General features: G+C 41.7%; 1 protein-coding gene across 8 annotated transcripts in view; it reads left to right on the top strand.

Annotated features, from left to right (window-relative positions):
- Positions 1-19,439, top strand: part of KLF12 (KLF transcription factor 12) — a 251,068-nt gene that overhangs the window by 223,748 nt on the left and 7,881 nt on the right. For all 8 annotated transcript variants that reach the window (XM_082762378.1, XM_082762375.1, XM_082762381.1 and 5 more), the window contains one exon: positions 3,717-3,874. In XM_082762378.1, coding sequence (XP_082618504.1) covers positions 3,717-3,874 — 158 coding nt within the window. The remainder of the gene's footprint in view (positions 1-3,716; positions 3,875-19,439) is intronic.

Here is a 19,439-nt window from a genome sequence, read left to right as displayed (position 1 = left end):
CTCAAGGTTCGCTTTTTTTTTCCCTCAGTGCTGGCAATCGCAGCAGCATTGTAAGCTTGATCCTCCTCCCATTTAAACAAACTGTATTATCCAGGATCTGAACGCCTTGTTACAAAACAGGCTTTTAAGACAGCTTGTAAATCCCATGCAGCAAAAATGATGCACAAATGCTTATTTTTGAAGATAAAGATTTTCGGGTCCTGCGCACTGGGTTATGTACCCTCAGTACTGAGCTTTAAGATTTGATTTACAGTTGCTTCTTATTTTAGCTGGTGGGGTGTTAAAAAAAAGAATCTGGAGTAGTGGGACTGATCTCAGTTAATCATCTAACCCAAGACTTTCATTTGCCCTGAGATGCAGATACTTAAATACAATTCCTAAGCTGTATACGTGACAGCTAAACATATCTGTATTCCTGTCACATAGTTAAAGCGCTGATGTGTCTTACTCTCTTGGGGACTACTTTTTGCTGGTTAATGTTCATATTATGGCCCCCTGTCCATTTCTTCCTCTATTTCAGAAATTCCCTGCATGCCCATTTACACATATCATATTCTAGGCAAAAATAATTAATCTGAAAAATCTCTTTGCCTGAAGGTGAAGTATATATTGTGTTAAGAAAAAAAGAGGGTTGTCAGAAAGAGAATGCTCCTTTTTCGAAGTAGTGCTTTAAATTGGGGTTGTACTTTAAAAGCATTGAAACAGAAAGAAAGATGAATAATTTGGACTACCACAAATTTGAAACCTAAATATTTGAAGTGCAGTAAATTGGAACATCAGTGAAATCACATGCTAATGGTGTGAGATGCTCTAGGCAAAGTTTTAACCCGATACAATCATCAGCAAATTTTGGAAATCCCTGAAAAAGAAGTTTATGCCAGAACAGCTACAGCTGTAACAACACTGGCTATTGTAACAGAGGATTGAATATTGATTTTGACACAGGAGCTTCTCAGCATCAGTATTTCTTTCAAATGCCATTCTTACTATTGTAGCTTCCCCAGAGGGTCTTGCTCCTTTTCATGAGCAGATTCAGTTTCCTTGCCTATGATTCATTTCCATTTGATTGTCACAAGCTATTTCAGGAGCTGAAAACTTGCATCTTAAGAGTTTAAAAGAGTATCTGACAAACCTCAAGGTCATTGTCGTGAATGTCAATAAACCTGGGAATGCGGTGTAAGTCCCAGAAACTTGAGGAAGGGCAATGTTGTTCCTGTACTCACAGTAACTGAGCAGGCTAGTATAACTGTAGGTGAACTGCTGTGCAGTATAACTGTAATGGGGCTGATATGGAGATCAATCGATAATGATTTATAGCTGGGTAATATAATTAATGGAAATCGATGAGGGTTTGGATCCTGGCATACCAACTTGATAATGTTTTATGACACAAGTTTGTCTAACCCAAGGCTAGTGCATTGTTGTAGCAGACTTTCTTCAAGGATTTGACTTGATATACAGTGTGTTTATAAACCAAAGCAACACGACTTCAACATTACATTTTGATTGCTTAAAATTGGGATGACTGATAGGCCTTAGGACACTGGAGTAAATGAAGTATCTTCAGTGAGCATATGCATTTTTGTGGGGATTGTTTCCTGGCCCTGTGCTACTATTTTTTTTATTATTATTATTAATCATCAGTCTGAAAGGAAATAAAATTAATTGACTTGCAGGTAATTCAGCAGTCCTGGCTATCGGGGGAGGTCCCAGGTGACTGGCGGCTAGCAAATGTGACGCCCATCTACAAGAAGGGCCGGAGGGCGGACCCGGGAAACTACAGGCCTGTCAGTTTGACCTCAGTGCCAGGGAAGCTCATGGAGCAGATCCTCCTGAGAGTCATCACGCAGCACTTGCAGGGCCAGCAGGTGATCAGGCCCAGTCAGCATGGGTTTATGAAAGGCAGATCCTGCTTGATGAACCTGATCTCCTTCTATGACAAAGTGACGCGCTGGGTGGACGAGGGAAAGGCTGTGGATGTGGTCTACCTTGACTTCAGCAAGGCTTTTGACAGCATCTCCCACAGCATTCTCCTCAAGAAACTGGCTGCTCTAGGCTTGGACTGGCGCACGCTTCGTTGGGTTAGAAACTGGCTGGATAGCCGGGCCCAAAGAGTCGTGGTGAATGGAGTCAAGTCCAGTTGGAGGCCAGTCACTAGTGGCGTCCCCCAGGGCTCGGTGTTGGGGCTGGTCCTCTTTAATATATTCATCAATGATCTGGACGAGGGCATCGAGTGCACCCTCAGTAAGTTCGCAGATGACACCAAGTTAGGTGCATGTGTTAATCTGCTTGAGGGTAGGAAAGCTCTGCAGGAGGATCTGGATAGGCTGGACCGATGGACTGAGGTCAACTGCATGAAGTTCAACAAGGCCAAGTGCCGGGTCCTGCACCTGGGGCGCAATAACCCCAAGCAGAGCTACAGGCTGGGAGAGGAATGGTTGGAGAGCTGCCAGGCAGAGAAGGACCTGGGAGTGATGGTGGATAGTCAGCTGAATATGAGCCAGCAGTGTGCTCAGGTGGCCAAGAAGGCCAACGGCATCCTGGCTTGTATCAGGAACAGTGTGACCAGCAGGGCTAGGGAGGTGATCGTCCCCCTGTACTTGGCTCTGGTGAGGCCGCACCTCGAGTACTGTGTTCAGTTTTGGGCCCCTCGCTACAAGAAGGACATGGAGGTGCTTGAGCGGGTGCAGAGAAGGGCGACGAAGCTGGTGAGGGGCCTGGAGAACAAGTCCTACGAGGAGCAGCTGAGGGAGCTGGGCTTGTTCAGCCTGGAGAAGAGGAGGCTCAGGGGCGACCTTATCGCTCTTTATAGGTACCTCAAGGGAGGCTGTAGCGAGGTGGGGGTTGGCCTGTTCTCCCACGTGCCTGGTGACGGGACGAGGGGGAATGGGCTTAAGTTGCGCCAGGGGAGTTTTAGATTAGATGTTAGGAAGAACTTCTTTACTGAAAGGGTTGTGAGGCACTGGAACAGGCTGCCCAGGGAAGTGGTGGAGTCACCATCCCTGGAAGTCTTCAAAAGACGTTTAGATGTAGAGCTTAGGGATATGGTTTAGTGGGGACTGTTAGCGTTAGGTCAGAGGTTGGACTCGATGATCTTGAGGTCTCTTCCAACCTAGAAATTCTGTGATTCTGTGTGATTCTGTAATTGAGAACTGTTAAATAAGGAAATGGAAAAATCACTGCTGCAGGGTGATAGGGATCTCTTGGCAATGCGTATGAAAGCAAGCAACAGGCATTTAGCCAAATACAAGGGTCCATAGTTCAGATCTGGGTGCTAGAAACACTTTTTCACAAAAGGTGTCAGGATTTTTATCTATGTAAGCTTATCAAGGAGAAATTACGGAGTCTATCAAGGAAATTGGTTAGAAAGAAAGGTTCAGTGAGTTTGGAACTGGACATGTAAAGTTGAAATAAAGCGCAGATAAAGTCAGACTAGTTCATTATTGGAGCAGTATTTCAAGGATCATGGTGTTTTCTCTGGCAATAAGCACATCTAAATCAAGACTTCAATTATTTCATACTGCAAAATATACCCTAGTTCAAGCATGAGTTGTTTCAAAGAGGTGCTGTGGACTATGTTGCAGAAAAGGAAATATTTAAGTAATTGCTTGGGTCGCTTCTGGCATAGTGATTTATTACTGCTGATGTTTTGGGGCCCAAGGTATGTGCTGTGCTCTTGCTTCATTTTTTTCCCCTTCTGTTCTGTTTTTTTTTAGTTCCATTTCACCATTCAGTATTGAAAGCACAAGGCGTCAGAGAAGGTCAGAGTCTCCAGACTCCAGGAAGCGGCGCATCCACCGGTGTGACTTCGAGGGATGCAACAAAGTGTACACAAAAAGTTCCCACCTGAAGGCCCACCGGAGGACGCACACAGGTAAGGCTTTGCTGGCACTGTGTTGCATGGTTAAGACAAGCAGGTTTCTTTCTGCCTAATACAGGACCTATTGAACTTGCATCCTACACTAACAGACAAATGTCTGGATGGAAATAGTGGAGATGTCTGCGGGTACACCTGTATTGGCATGCTGGTGCACATCAGGGACATACTTTTGAATTGAACTTCCCTGTCGTGGCCACTTTCTATGCTTTCCTTCTCAACATTTAAGCACTCTTAGCACAAACTGGACTCCTTTCAGCTGAAACTAAACAGAAAAGTGGCCTCCATGGGCACATCTAATGTGTTTCAACCAACAATGGATGATTTGGTTGATGGATGAATGGATGAATGGAAGCCAACCAAGGCTTGTCCAAGGAAAACCATCAAGAAGATGAAAGAGTATGGACATGGATCTTCAACAACTTTTTAACTCTACAGACCGGCTCCTATTGAGCTATTATACTATTTGCTTTTACTGATGTAGCCTTTCAATTACAGGTGCTGCTAAATACCTTCCGTTCAATCCAAGCGTAAATTCAAGAACTGTGGATTTCTTTCTGGATGCTTTCAGAAGCATCTACCGCATACTGCCAAGGGAAGTCAGTCACTTAATGAGAATAGGTTGTACTAGGTCCTTTCACCAAAAATGCGAGAGAGGTGCCTAGATGAGCTGGATCCCATTCAGTGATGATAATACTTAATCAATACCTGGCTTTCTTATTAACTTTATAGGTCATTACTACTCCCCATGACAGACATGTGAGGGCAGCTGAAGCAGTGATGTGTAATTGTTGTAATTTTATTGTGGAGAAACTCAGGAATAGCTTTTTGAGGTCATCACGAACAATTTAAAAGGTGACTGCTAAAATGGCTAAAAAGGCAGTGGACAGAACACTATTGAGTTTCAGTGCTGTTCCTAACTCTGCTGTTGATCTACTTAAATTAAATTTATTGATCTCTCTGCTCTTAATGTACTTCAACATTCTTGTAACTCCTTGGAGAAAATATGGTGTTTGTCCAGCACACAGCACAAAGCTGTTCTTTGTTGAGAACCTGGTGGTGCTTTCTGTGGTGTGATGTACTCTAAAGAGTATGAGATATTAGTTTAAAAATTAAGTGGTGACTTCTTCATTTCAGATGAAGTCACCTCTGCATCATTCTTTCCAATATGTCTTTAGGTTGCTAGGACTTTTATTGAAAGGAATACCGAACAAAGCACCATCCTAATACCCCCCACTAAACTAATTCCTGTAAAGTAGAGTCTCTTCCTATAACCGCATAAATACTCTGGGTATTTCATTAGGCTTCTCTCCACTCCAGTTATGCTGATTTCTTCATATCTTCCCAGTAATGCTTGAGCTTTCTCTCTTAATTGTTTTGTCTTAATTCTTTTTCCCTTTTCCTTATTTTTTCCCTGTATATTTCGTATTCTAATGTATTTTATGTACCCTTACTCTTTTGCCTTGTTCTCTGCCATTCTTCTTTTACTTCCTTTATCTCAGTCTACCTCTACTCCATCCCTTTCCTTCTTTGTATCTTGATTCCTAAGTTGTTGCCCAATTCTTTAATGAGTCTGTAATTCATCAGTGATCTCATGACAGACCAGCTCTTGTGTATAACACACCCAAATCGATGTTAGATAGTCTGCACCACTGAAGCTCAGGCTATGCATTTCAGGTGCTTGAAACTAGGTACTTAAGGCATAAAATGGTGTTGGTAATTGCAGTTTATGCAGCTATAACTCTCGGGTAGCATGAAGGGAGTTTCTGTACCAAAAGTAACGCAGGATTCATCTCTCCAGCTTTGGTTCCCCAGCGGCTGGGTGTCTAGGCTATGCTATCTGTCTGGGATCTCTGGGTAGTCATAGAAGAGGGCTTGGCACCTCTGGGGCACATTATTCCTTCTTCAGGTAGACCCAAGGATTGGCATCTGAAAGTGCTTCTGTTTCACTTGCTAAATACAGAGGAAGCTCAGGTACTTGCCTGTTAGCTGGCTGAAATGAATCCCCACCCCAAAAGGCTGCTGCCTGAAATATTTTATAGTCATGTTGGATATTAGTTCATTCCTTCAGGGAGAAAAGAAAATACAATAGGAAAAATAACCTCAAATCAAAAGCTTTCATTAAATGATCAGTTGTTAACTGTATTATACTGTCATGTCTTTGTGCCTGCTGCAATGTAAGAAGTGTAGTCTAGAGAGAAGGTGAGCACTAAATTCAACCAGCAATCCAATGAGAAAATCCATATTGTGCTGTTAAAATGTGTTTCATGGAATGCTTTTCAGGTCTTGGTAAGAAGTTGATGTAATCTGACTTACATGTAGCATTGGCCATGAGCATGCTCTATGGATTAATCTCATTTTACATTTTTTATCTTGGCTTTTACTTTTGCTTCAGGCAAAAGAAGTTAATTATTCACGTATGACCCACAATAATTAGTGTGCAGTTTTGGATAAGTATAAATGAATTATGACAGCTATGCACGCAAGGGTAAGCAAGTTTGAATAGGCAACTTTCTGAGGAAAGATCACAGAAACTCAACATTGCATAATCTGGGCTTTTTTTTTTTTTTTTTTTTTTTTTCCTAGGCAAACTGATCTTGCTAACAATTGTTTGGCTAAGCAGGATGTGTTTGAAAACTATTTTTTTTCATTTACTATGTTTACATAGTCACTAAAACATGCACGTTCACTTGGAAAACAGGGAAAATAGTATGGCATTATGACAGGATGAACAGCTTCCTTGGTTGGAAAGTACATTTCTTTTGAACTTCATTAAAAATTGAAACAAAATATTACACACAGAAACATTTGCATTCAATTCTCTTTGAGTGTTGCCTCCCTTTTTTAAGCAAGCCATCAGCCAGCTTCCAAATAGTTCTCACCGGTGTCCTCAAGCCTTAGCGGAGTGGAGTGCCCATGGAAGCCACTGGGGGGCGAGCTTGAATTACGTATCGTGTCTGAAACTGGGAAAACTGCAAGTGAAACCTGTAATCGCTGGAGCATTTCATAAATCACAAGCACTCGCTATTGAATTTCTCTTTCTAGTATCAGGTTCTTGTTGTTGTTTTGCCAGATCGTCAAATAAAGCTATCAGGAGGTATTGGGTGTGATGGAGAGCCTTCAGGACTCGCAGTCAATCTTGCAGCTCAGGTTTATCATCTTTTTCTGCAAGGAGAAAACGGTGAGAAACTGGCTCACCGGAGTTGCGTAGAGTTAGTTTCTGCTTCAGTGAACATAAAGAAAATTACTAATGTGTGATTCTATAAATGAGTAATCTGTAAGTATCGGAAAACTAGCAGCTCTGGGTTGCATTCCCTATCCGCCTGTGTCTGTTCTGCTTAGTGTAGGCGCTCGTGTCAGCCCTGGGAGTTAATGGTGGAGAGCTGAAACTCCTGTTCCCTGTCAGGCGTGCACGTATGTAGCCCTGGTGGGACTCATCTTTGTTAGCTTGCTTCTTTTACTTTGAAGACATATAGGGAAACAACCGTAGCATTATTTTATGATATGTAATTGCTATTTCAGGTCCTCTAGGAGATATTAAATTTGCCACTGACGCTTCCAGTAGGACAGCTGAGCAGTCAAGACTAAGCAATACTGGATCTTTCCACTCAGTGTGTTCTTTTTACCATCAAAATTTAATTCTAAAAATATTTAAATTTTATCTTATTGCTGTTTTCTTTTTATATTAGACCTGGCTTGTGAAAGATCTACAAACTCTCTTCCTTTTAAATAGAGATGATGAAAATCTGGCATGTTTTATGTAAATCAAAGAGTCAAATTTTGCCTGCTGTTGAGAAGCTGACATGGGTTATAAAAACTAGGTTTTAGTAACTGATCCGTGAACTTGGTAAAGCTGGAAGTCCTGGGTCTGTGGAGCTGTAAAATTGGCAATGAGTGTCAAAGATTTCATTCTTTTGGCAAAAAAAAAGCAGGCATATGTTTTCATGCCAAAAATTTGAGGGCATATGTCTCGACCTCCTCTCTAGTTGGCTGGATGTTTCTGAAATGTCACCAAAAAGCTGCAAAGTGGTCAAAAATATTCACAGTTTCCTTGCAAAATTTCATGATTATTTTTCAATCATCTGTAACTATAATGAAACTAAATATAAGAGCTAAATATGATGAAGGTGGCAGGACAAAGCCACCATTTATCAGGTCAAATGGAAGACAGTTAAGTCTCAGGTGAAATAATACATCTCAGGTTATACATTATTATAGCCTTTATCAGCATAGTGGGTGTGGATAAGGGGAGTGTATGGAACAATGAGAGGACAAGGCAGAGAGTTTTAAGAGAGGGAAGAGGGAGAACAAGAACAAACACCCAGGACCCTTTGGTCTACATGCCATAACAGTGCAAAGGAGGCATGAGAAAGTGAAAACACCTTTTGGATAGACGTCAGTGATCATAGGAAAAGCACATAGCACCTTGTGTGTTCGTAGTGATTTCAGTTGCCTTGATATAAAATAAATTAAGTAATGAGAAGTCTGTCAAATGATGACAGGTTCTACCTGCCTGCAGAGTCACTGCAGGGAGCCCACCTCTGTGCAGCTAGCTGTGGATGATGTCCCATGGCATGCATGTGGTGCACTGGTAAGTTCTTTCACACCACAAAGGGCAAACCGTCCCACTGGCCAGCAACTTCACTTTTGATCCAGAGGCTACTTGGTCTACAAATACCAGTCAGTGGTATCCTCTTTTAACCAATAGTACCAAAGCTGACCTTTGCATACTGTGACCCAGTTTTCATACTCATCATCTGTCTCCTCTCGAATAGGGAGAACATGTAAATTTGAGCCATATTATGTAAATTGAAGAGGCAAATTATACTGTCTGTTAGGGGCCTGGTAAAGAACAGAGACTTTGAAACAGGTATAATGGATAATACATGTGGAGGATATTTAAAGCTCTTCCCTTTCTTCTAGGTATGCAGAGTACACTGTGTGGTGTGAATGCGTCACAGTCAAAGCGGTGCCTAGCGCGGGGATTATGACCTGAGAAATCTAACCCACTAACTACATAGTCATTTAAAGGGAAATTTGATTTGTGTTGGATTTCACATCTAAAGTTGCTCACAGCTAAATCCATTTCTAGCTTCTTGTGGCTACTCTTTTACCATATGGAAAGGCCCAAGGAGTTTAAACTGTTGTGTGAATCATCCTGAAGAATTCAATAAAGGAATAAGATGCCTGCTTTAAAGTTATGTGCAGCATGATTTTACATCTGATAGAGAAGTGATTGCTTTCTGTCTCTCACTTTTGTAGGACTTTCTTTGTAGCTGGTGTTGTAGCTATACAATCACCACTTTGTATTTCAATGCAGTGCTATTTCAGTCATTAGTTACTACTTTCTCGAGGAATGTAGCAGAGTAGCTTCCTGGAGTCAGTGGCAGCAGAAGCCTGGGATGTTCCAGTGGCATGAAGTGGGAATGGATTTAGTCCATGAGTATAGGGTAGGGTGGCATCCAGCCACAACTGTGGCTTTGCTCCTGCCTCCAGTGGGTGGAGGAAGGCAAGAGACCTTCCTCCCTATCTGTATCAGCTTCTGCAGGGCTCTGACACAGGGCTGTGGCTGCAGATTTTCATCTGTGAGCTCCAACCAGTGCTGATCTTGGTGCCCCTGCTGCCGAAGTTGTGGCTGCACTTAAAGACGCAGGCTGAACATAGCCCCCAGGCCAAATAATTTCTTTTAGTGTTCAGGGGTTTGTCCTTGATCAACGCCTATATCATTCCTGACATATGAGAGCAAATACCTTTGCCTCAGACGTAATGAAGCCTATTTGTTAGTGTCAGGGGGTCCTCATCAGCGTGTCCTCATTACATGGAGACACTAAACATCTCAGAAATGTGGTTTTGTACCTGAGAAAATGACAACATTTCCTCCCCAAGAAGTTCCTTTTTTGCTGGGTTGAGACACCGCCCTAGAAGAGAGAGAGCTAGTGAGTACACGGGTGTTTTATTTAGTCTGTGCTTTTTCAAACATTGCATTCCTCTCACTCACTGTTGCTCCATATATTATTTTAATATGAAAGGGCCCCTGTCATTAGTCTTTGTTCACATTTTCCTTTCAGCAGTTTCAGAGCAGACTTAAGAAGTCAGAGGCACCAAAATAGTTATTTTTGCTTGGTAGGTTTTAAAACTCCATTCATTACCTGTTGTTTTCTTAAGGTCTTTTGAATGCCTTTTGCTAGCTATACATTCCAGAGAGATATTTACAGGTTTGTAATCCCTTCTTTAGACAAATATTGGGAGGAAACAACATTTTTAAAATAATCCTCTTGGATTTGACCTGAACTGTGCAGATTTTTGGCCTACTTTAAAATTAACACCTCTTTGCCACCTGCCCACTAGACTCTCTTCAAAAGTCCAGCTTTTCTTTCTTATGTCCTACATGCCTCTTAGGGCCCTTATCCCAGAGCTCTTCCTTCTGCATATAAATCTGCTGAGTGAAAAAAGCTGCAACAGCAGGTTCACATGCTGTTCCAGAACCTAGGAATTTAAATAAACAAAGCTAATTTTAAAATTACTTTTATTTAAGTAAAATAGGAGGTTCTATTTGTTTTGGGTGATGCTTTTATTTTTTAAGAAATATTTTCATTTAGTGTTTAAAATTTACTGCCAGTTTCAATAAACAGTTGAGCTTTCTAATGTGGAAACCAGTATATTTCGTGGAAGTCTTCACGTCTAGCTTTTTGCCCTTTCTTCATGCAATTTCTGTTTAGAAGATAGACAAATACTTTAATAAACAGGACTGCTAAAGCCTCAGCCTATTGATGTTCCTGGGTTCAGATTTCAGGACAGAAATTAGGAGGTATTTAAAATAGGGTGTCTGCTGGTAGAATACCTACCAGGGTATAAAGGCAGACTCACCAAGGCCACCGCATCCTGGTAAGGTGATGTTCAGAAATGTGAACCTCTGCTAGCCGCCTGGATGTAGAGGGATAGTTGTCCGAGTCCAGCTACTTACGGGCAGGTGTCCATACCACAGGGAGCTCGTACATCCAGTTCTCTTCCAATAGCCGCTCCATGGAAAGTTAAATGATTTCATTTCTGGCGAGTTCTGCAAGCTCTGAATTCACCTTACACACAGGGAGTCGTTTCTCTGCATTGTAGGTCTGATGCCGTGCCGATATGGAAGAGTGCCCATGTGGTTATTCCAAGGCACTTTGATGGGAAAGCAAGTCTAATTGTGTCTGTGATTGCTTTCAGTCTCTAGGTTATGAAAAATATTTGCAACAGTGCCCCTTGACTTTGTAAATATGGGGTGCATATGTGTTTTGTCTGTGTGTGGCACGAGGGAATAATGATGATTTCATTATGCAGAATAAAATTTTCTCTAAGTAAGCCATTTAGTGCTTAATATTCTACCTCCAAAGAACTGCAGTTCATCTGAGGTCTCAGGCATGATTGTGGTCTACCATTTGCAGCCCTGCAGTGGCATGAAGGCGAGAAAGACCTCCCTACTCCCATTCCCTCCAGTGTACTTTCCCAGATGTTGCCTCCAGATGCACCCAGACCTAGAGGAGTAAAAACACATTACAGGGCTTCCAAGGACGTTAACTCTTGCAGCCCACTCAGTCCCAGATGGGGAACGCATAGCAACGTGCTACGAAATTCCCGTTTCTGGTAATACCACGTCTTTCATGAAGTGCGCCTGGAGTTGCTTGTGCCCATGCTGTTCTTTTCAGGGCAGCCTGTCAATCAGAAACAAACTGTTTGAGAATAGAGCATGCTCAAAAGTAGAAGTAAGTTTCACAAAAGCCTTTGCTTTAATGTTTTATTCAGCTTTTTTTTTTTTTTTTTCTGCTTAATTTTTTCCTAAAAGGAAAAAGGAAAGCAGAGCCTGAAAGCAAGTATTTTCCATCTTCATTTTTTGCAAACAAGTAGGCAGAGAACTGGAGAAATTTTATTAAACTTCTCCTTTCCCATGAAAAGAAACAGATAAGATGACTCCTGTGTAGGATGGGTGGTTATTTTCTGCACTTCGGTATTTTCTCCACAGAGGATATGAAATTTTCATGTGTATTTTGTCAGTTAATATTTTTCTTTGATACTATATATATTTACATTTTATGGTGATAAAAAAATTATTATCTCTCAATTTAGAAAGCTTTATACTATTCACAACTCATTTGCTTAACTAGTGAGGTCTTTAAGGGAGGTGTTTTTCGCTGCTCTGTTTCTGTAAACAGCCTGGCACACCAGGGTCCTGCCCTCTGAATGAGACAAAGCTCAACCCTTGGAGCTTTTTTGTTGTTTTTGGTTTGTTTGTTTATTTCTCTGGGGATTTGCTTCTTGTTTTGCTTTGTTTCGTTTTTACAGTTAGTGGAAAGTTTAATTTTTATATTGAGAAACATCAATATTGCTCTAGCTGAACGTGCTGAAGCAAGTCCTGGAGCATCCAGGAGGAGTGACGGGAGCAGAATTGGAGGCACAGTTATTGCAGATGGAAATGGAAGTGTCACTTAGTTGGCATCTCCCTTGCAGTTAGGGACCACAGACAAGAAAAGGTGTTTTCTGTGAGGAGGCCAGACCAAAACTCAGGCCGGCAGCACCCCAGCCAAAGAGAGTTAGTGTGCAAGTCTGCTACCACCATGTGCGCAGCTGGCTGCTGTTGTAAGTACATCACCTTTCCCAAATTCCTTTGTGAGTGAAGGTTGCCATAAAAGGAGAAATCTCATCCTTACCCAAAGAACTGGAATTTTGATAGTCCCTTATTGCTGTGGCTGGAGGGCAGGAGGAAATTTCCATGCTCTCTCTTACTACAAATACATACAGAGAGATGTATGTAAGCATATACATATACTTCAATTCATAAGTATGTACATATATCTATACATATATAAGGACCACGTCAGGCAGGAAAAAAATGATCAGAAAAAAATGATCAGAAAAAAATGACCAGATAATAAATGTTATTTGTCCCCTCCTTTTGGGATTTCATCTAGGTCCTGGAATCAGGCGCACAGGAAGAGTCCTTTCACATTTCCAAAAACTGTATTTTTACAGTTGTTAGGGGAATTGCATTTATCATTTTATTTCAGCAAGGTCTTTGACAATTCTTGTCCAAGTCCCTTTGGAGGACAAAGTCTTTGTGCAGAAGCCTAAAAAGCAAAAATGTGGAAGGGAAGTTTCTTCTATTAACTCTTTGCTTGTTTTCAGTGTGTGCAGTGAGACTGGTGTTGTGGGTTTGCCTTCTGAAGTTATGGAGAATAGAGTTCTTGTGAGTCTGGAAATAAAGGGGTTTTATGCTGGGATTTGTATTTTGTGTTTGTATACTGGGATTTTGTATTAAAGTAGCAATAAACTGAGGCTGAACCTAAAGGGGAGTATGGGAGAAATAAATAGATAAGGGTCCTTAACTAATACTGATCTTGCAGGGGGATTCAGGATGGCAAACGGTTCCTAAACTCAGCAGTGTGGTGAAATGAAGGATACTCATGTGTTGTGATGTGGGAGAACAACTTGAGTCTGAATTACCAGATGTGGAGCTTGCAAATAATCACTTTAAGATCTGCCAAAAATCTGATGAAGTTCTGTCTGGTGTTTGATAGTGCAGGTTGCCACTATGATTTTGATTTGAAGAAATTGTTTTGTTCAGTTATCACCTGAAGAAACCATGTCCCTTTGCTCTGCCTAAGACTGAGAATGAGGAGTAAAAAACCTGAATTTCAGGACACGTTGCAGTAAGCACAGCATGTTCCCATTCTGCCCGTAGAAATTATTTTCCCAGACTTGCTCAACTGATACGAAACTTTAATCTCTTCCCAGAACGATCTTTGATTTGCATATTTTAACAATACTGAAGCAAAACTCAAATTTATTATATTCACCAAAGAGATATAGTGAACTTGGAAACAGAGATTCAAAATCACCTTTTCAAAGACATCAAAATAATTGAATTACATTTTTGAATCAAAATCATTGCAAATGTTTCAAACATTTAAAAGGATGAAACTGAGATCTAGTGGCCTCCCTACAGAAAGTAAGGTTTTCCTAATATGCGAGTCATAATGCTGCTGTTCATTTTCTGCAGTTTTGGGAAGGCTGCTTTTGCTCGGTGCATTTGTTTTCCTACCTGCAGAATAGACACAAAGATACTTGTTACATGGTGCTATTATGAAGGCAGACTTTTATAAGGTATTAATATATTTTTTTGTGAAAAGCTGTGCGAGGCACTTTAAAGTTGGAAAGTACTCTGTAAGTGCTCAGATGTTTTTCATTAAAAAATTATACTAATAAAAATATCACACAAAACATAATAGTTGTCATTTTTCCCTTTCCCCTGTGTCTAAAAGCTAAGCTGCCCTCTTCCTCTGGGAGTGCCTGAGGATGTTCTTTATAAGATGGTGTTTTTGCTGTAAAAAGATTCTTTTCTGTCTGAAATTGCTTATTTTTAGTAGAAATGCAAAATCTAATAAGCCATTATTTGTGGTTTTCCATTTATGATTTTCCCTCTCACAGCACTATCAATATGGGTGCAGCGTGTCTGTGCTGTGTGTTTTAGAGTGGTTCTGGTCTTTATGTGGGAGCTGAAACCAGCTGACGTAAATACTACACATTATATATTTTGCATAGCATCCTGTAGCAGAAACCAAACCAGGAACAGCTCTGAGGTGTCCTGACCCTGCAGACCTGTTGACTTCCAACTAGAATATGTAACACCATCAAACATAGGCAGAGGCATGTTTGCTGGAGTATTTGTTTTCTTTCAATTTGTTACAGGCTAAGTCCTTAGGACCTCACTCTGTTTTTATGTGGGGAATACTCTCTCTTCCGTGTGTAATGACAGTAGAAACTGAACAAGGAATATATAAAGATGTGGTCATAGATAGCAGGGCTGGGCAGATGCCACTGCTTAAACCATGTTTGACTTAAGTCTTCTGTAGTTTGTGAATGGAGTGAGGGACAGCATCTCCCCTGTGCTCCCACCCACCCAGTCTGGAATCGCTGCACAAAACAATAAACCAAGTTTCATCTCCAAGTGCTTCTCGAACTTTTTCCTCCCCAAACTGGAATTTGAGCATGTGGCTCTTTCACAGGATAAAGTTTAAATGCAGAAAAGTCTGACTAGATGGCTAAGCCTGTAACCCTGAACATTCTCTTGTGTATATTTTGCAATAAAAATGTTAGCAGTGTTTCAAAATGATGAATACCACTGCAGAAGGTGCTATGGAGAAGGGATGTAGTAACTCAGAGTCATGGTGAGAGTTACGTACAGAAGAAGTGGATGGATGGGACATAATTAGGAAAGGACACTCACTTGTAATAACAGAAGGGAGTTTGTCAGAGATAAAAGTGGGTTTACAACTACATCACTGGGATGATTTCTGTCCTGGTAGCAGACAGAGTTACCTCATCATTACTCAATGGCATAGTTGCCAAAAGCCTGCTAAACTGATGAATAAAAGTAACTTTAATAATACACAAATGAAAGGGACTGCAAGTGCCCAGGGAGTACTGCAGAGTATCTGCAATTGCAGCCCATAAAGTTTCTTGCCTAGGGAATATAAGCCCAGCTCTGTTACATGGGGCATTTACCCTGCTGACAGACCACCCCATAACTCTTTACTTAGGGCTTTGGTTGCAGCTTCCCTTGAAGCAATGAACATCAAATACTGTGATACCAGCTAGTTGATGGGCTAGTTGAGATAGAAATTGCTGAGGAGCGTAGTGCATCGGAAATTACAGTGTAGAACAGACCATGCTCCCTTCATCTCTTGCATCTCATGGTCTCTTGCTGGTACCAACATACAACATTTCTTCTTTGGAGTATGTGAATATCACTGGGTTGTAAAGTAGAAGTTTGAAGGAGATTTATTTTCATGGGTGAATGATCTTCCGGATATGGGAAGACAGCTGTTGGGCTGTGGGGAAGGTGGAAAATTTTTGAAAGATTGACTAAATAATGGTTGTTATTCGGCATTATTAATTCATTATTTGCTCGAGTTTAGGGAGATTTAATGAGTAACCGTTGTAACTATGTTCTTAAGTGCTTAAGTGAGAGGAGTCATGGTAGTGTAGGAAAATTAATATGGTAAAAGTAATTAAACTAATTCAGATTGTGGCATCTGGATTAGAAAAGGCAATATTTTGGAGGGCACTTAGAAGCAGATGTTTTGTTAATAGAAGATTAAAAAATGACTAGTTCCATTTGGGGCATTGAGTCATGCCTTTAAAACTTTCTAATTAACTTCCCCAAACAATAGAAAATACTCATTTTCTACGGGGAACTGCCTAAAAGAGCCTTCTCATGCTCCTGGGTCCCACTTGATTTGTGTAAATGACTGTCATGGTATACTGTTTACAGTCTATGTATTGCAGAGCTGCAGAATACCATCAGAATAAAGTTTCTCTGTGTTTCAGAATCTTTTTGTCAGCATTTGGGGCAAAGCAATAGAGCTTTCAAAGACAGCTGGGAAAGTAGAGGATCAGCTCTTGTGAATACGTTCACAGCTTCAGGCTTTTATTTTTAAAAAGGTACCTTATATAAGTCTAAAACCTTACAGATTCAGAAAATTAAGCTGTCTAATGGTCTTTTTTTTTTTTTTTTTCCCAGTTTTCTTTTCCTCCCTGTGTTAATTACTGCAAGTTCTTAGTCTCTTTCTGCAGCTCTCCTTCCTACCATTTTCCAAAGCCTGTCCGCTGTTTTGTCTTCCTCCTCCATTTCCATTTCTCCACTACCCTGGGCAGAGCTCACACTGCCTGCCTTTGCTCTGTAGAGCTGAATGAGCATTTGAGAGCCTTGGTGCGTGGCAGTAACTCTGAGGCCCATGCTCTGGCATCTGCTGAGCCATTGAGGGAGCTGAAGAACAAGAGGTACTTTGAACCCAAGAGTGTCTTAGGCACTTAAGCTCAAGTGCTTGCACAAAGGCAGAAGTGTCTGAGTTGAGTATTTGACTTCAACTCCACTGCAATCCAGACTTGAAATGGTGATATATATATGTGTCACTCCTCTGTTCTGGAGGGCTGTAGTCCACCCGGGGGCACCCAGCATTGGCCAGAGCCACCAAAGCCCCACAGATCAGTAAGCACTGGGGACAGTTTACTCCAATTAACTAGCTAGGTTTGTCCACTGCCTTGATCACCATTTTCTGGGCTGCCCTGTGAGGTCCCGTTTCTCTGTTGATTGTACTGTGAATTTCAGCTCTGAGTGTTCAAGTTCATCAGCCAAAGCTGGAGTGGGAAATCTGGCACCAGATTCCCATCCTCTGACAGATCTGCTCCCAATGACCCTTTCTTATGCTTTGAACTCTTGCACCTTCTGTTTTTTTACTGAAGTTCTTGAGGAATCAGCGGTTAGCCTTCATTCTGGGGATGTTACCAAGCAGAGGCTCATATATTAACACAGTTAATATAGTATTGCCTATGAATAAGAATTTTTTGTTCTGATGACAGGCCATCCACAGATAATGTGAGTGCTTAATAGAAAATATTATTATTCTTTTCCTAAAAATAAGGTTTGCCTAAAATGTTATTGATTAATCTGTAAGGAAAATCATATCTTTGATGGTCTCTTTTACAATGCCTTTTTCAAGATGTATATTACTGAATGTCTTTAGAGTAATGCTGCTTTGTCTTGCTTTTTTTCTTTTTATGCTATAAACACTTATTTAATTGAAAATAATGAAAGGTCTTCTTAGGTTGAGCTTGTAAGAGATATTTTCCTTCAGTGGTGTAAATAGCGTGAGAGGAATGTGGTTAGTCCTGTCTCTTTCACATAGCTGTGTAGGGGCTGGGTGAGCACGGCTCATTGAGGAGAAGGGCTGGAAGCAACACCTGGGAACTTCAGCTGAGTGGCCAGTGCTCACGTCTTTCCGCCAGCTGGCTCTTGTTTCTTACCCAAAGTGATACTGTTTTAAAGGAAGAACAAACTATTTCTGGTATTTCTCTTTCATCTTCCATTCCTTCCCGCATCAAGTTCTCCATTGGCATTCTACCATGGGAAAGAAGATCTGGGACTTTCTGTGCCAAAGTGGCCATAGCAGGGAAGGATCATGGGGTAAGGAGAGACACAGGTTCACAGAGCCTTTTCAGTAAGGACCCAAACCATGGGAAATACCTCCCTGCTTTTTTCTGGAGGTCTCTGTGGTCAAAGAAACCAACAGGGGCAAGACCAGGCATTAAAAGAAGAGTGCCCAAAAGTATGCTGAAGCTGGAAGCAGCAAGTGCTCTGCTTGCAGACCGTCCACACAGTGTGACGGGACCACGGGGGCAGACCTGCCCAGTCAGATGGCAGGACTTACATGTATATTTGTACAGTGCTCCACACCAGCTGATTGCAGCAAGGGCACGTATGCAAGGCAGTTCAGTGACAAATCCAAGCCCATTTTGCAGCGCTTTGTCCTTGGCAAGAGCACGTGCCCTGCCATTTGCTGCACTGCCGTGGCCACCTGGGCACAGCTGGTGCTGCTCAGCTGGGGGCTATAAAATCAGTTGGGCGACCTGGCTGCCAGTGCAGAGCTCCGGCTGCAGGCTTGGCAAGTCCAGCCTGTCAGCCCAGAGCCTGGATAGCTTGGCTCTCCCCACTGAAACTGTTTCCCACCCCCATCTGACATCAAAACTGCAGCGCAGCCCAGATGGTGCACACGATTTGAGCCCCAGCGAGCTCAAATGCTGCCGACAGCCCCACCATGTGCCTGTACAGCATCTGACTTCCTTACAGAGACACCCGTGGCCATTTCAGCTGGACTTCTCGGGGCTGTTTGAACTTGGCGGTGATTTTCTTTTGAAACTCCAGGCTCTCAGCAAAACATTTACTGACTTTCGAAGAGACACTGGGAGGGAGGTGCTGCCTGCAACAAAGCAAATGTTGTATCTCTGGTTTGTGTAATTGGAAAGGTATCTCACGAGCTGCTCATGATTCATCCATGATAACATATAACCGAGGAACGACTTGTGTCTGATGAAGGGAACAGTATTTGCAGAGATGCTCTTGTGTTGTCCTGCTTGTGGTTAGCTGGTTCAGGAAGGGGAGGTTAAAAAATTACTTTTGACACACCAGAGGAACATGCACGCAGACCTCACACAGTTTCCCTTCCTCAGTTTTGAAGCACGGTCAACTGTAGGATCAAGGTAACTCCCAAGAGCGTTTAACATGTAGACATTAAAGAGTGGTGATAGAAATCCCAAACAAGTACAGCCTTCAAAGGTGGCAAAAATGGGATTTTATAGCAATTTCTTTTATTAAAGCACAAAGTCTGGATCAGCCATATTAATCTTCTCCTGTGACACAATACGACACAGAACCTGGGGCATGCATCATGTTTAACATCAGACAAAAAGCAGGGGGGTGGAATTTTCCAAAACTGCTCTTATCCCAAGTCTGGTCTCATTGAGGTAAATCATTTTTTTGTCAATAGCTGTGTGCAAGTTCCATGGCTAAGTACTTTTAAAAATCATAGACCATTCCTGGTAACTTCTTACAGGCAAAATTAATTTTACTGAACATGAGTAAGTGCAATAAATAAAGAGGACACTTTGCAGATTGAATTTTTATGTTTCCTTGGGAAATCGCACTTCATTTTTACCAGCTTGCTAAGAAACGTCCTGCAGTGTTGTTTAT

This window comes from Aythya marila (assembly GCF_965140915.1).
Source record: "Aythya marila genome assembly, chromosome: 1".
NCBI classification, from domain to species: domain Eukaryota; kingdom Metazoa; phylum Chordata; class Aves; order Anseriformes; family Anatidae; genus Aythya; species Aythya marila.
Note: the sequence above shows the minus strand (reverse complement) of the source record. Positions and strands in the feature narration are given on the sequence as shown.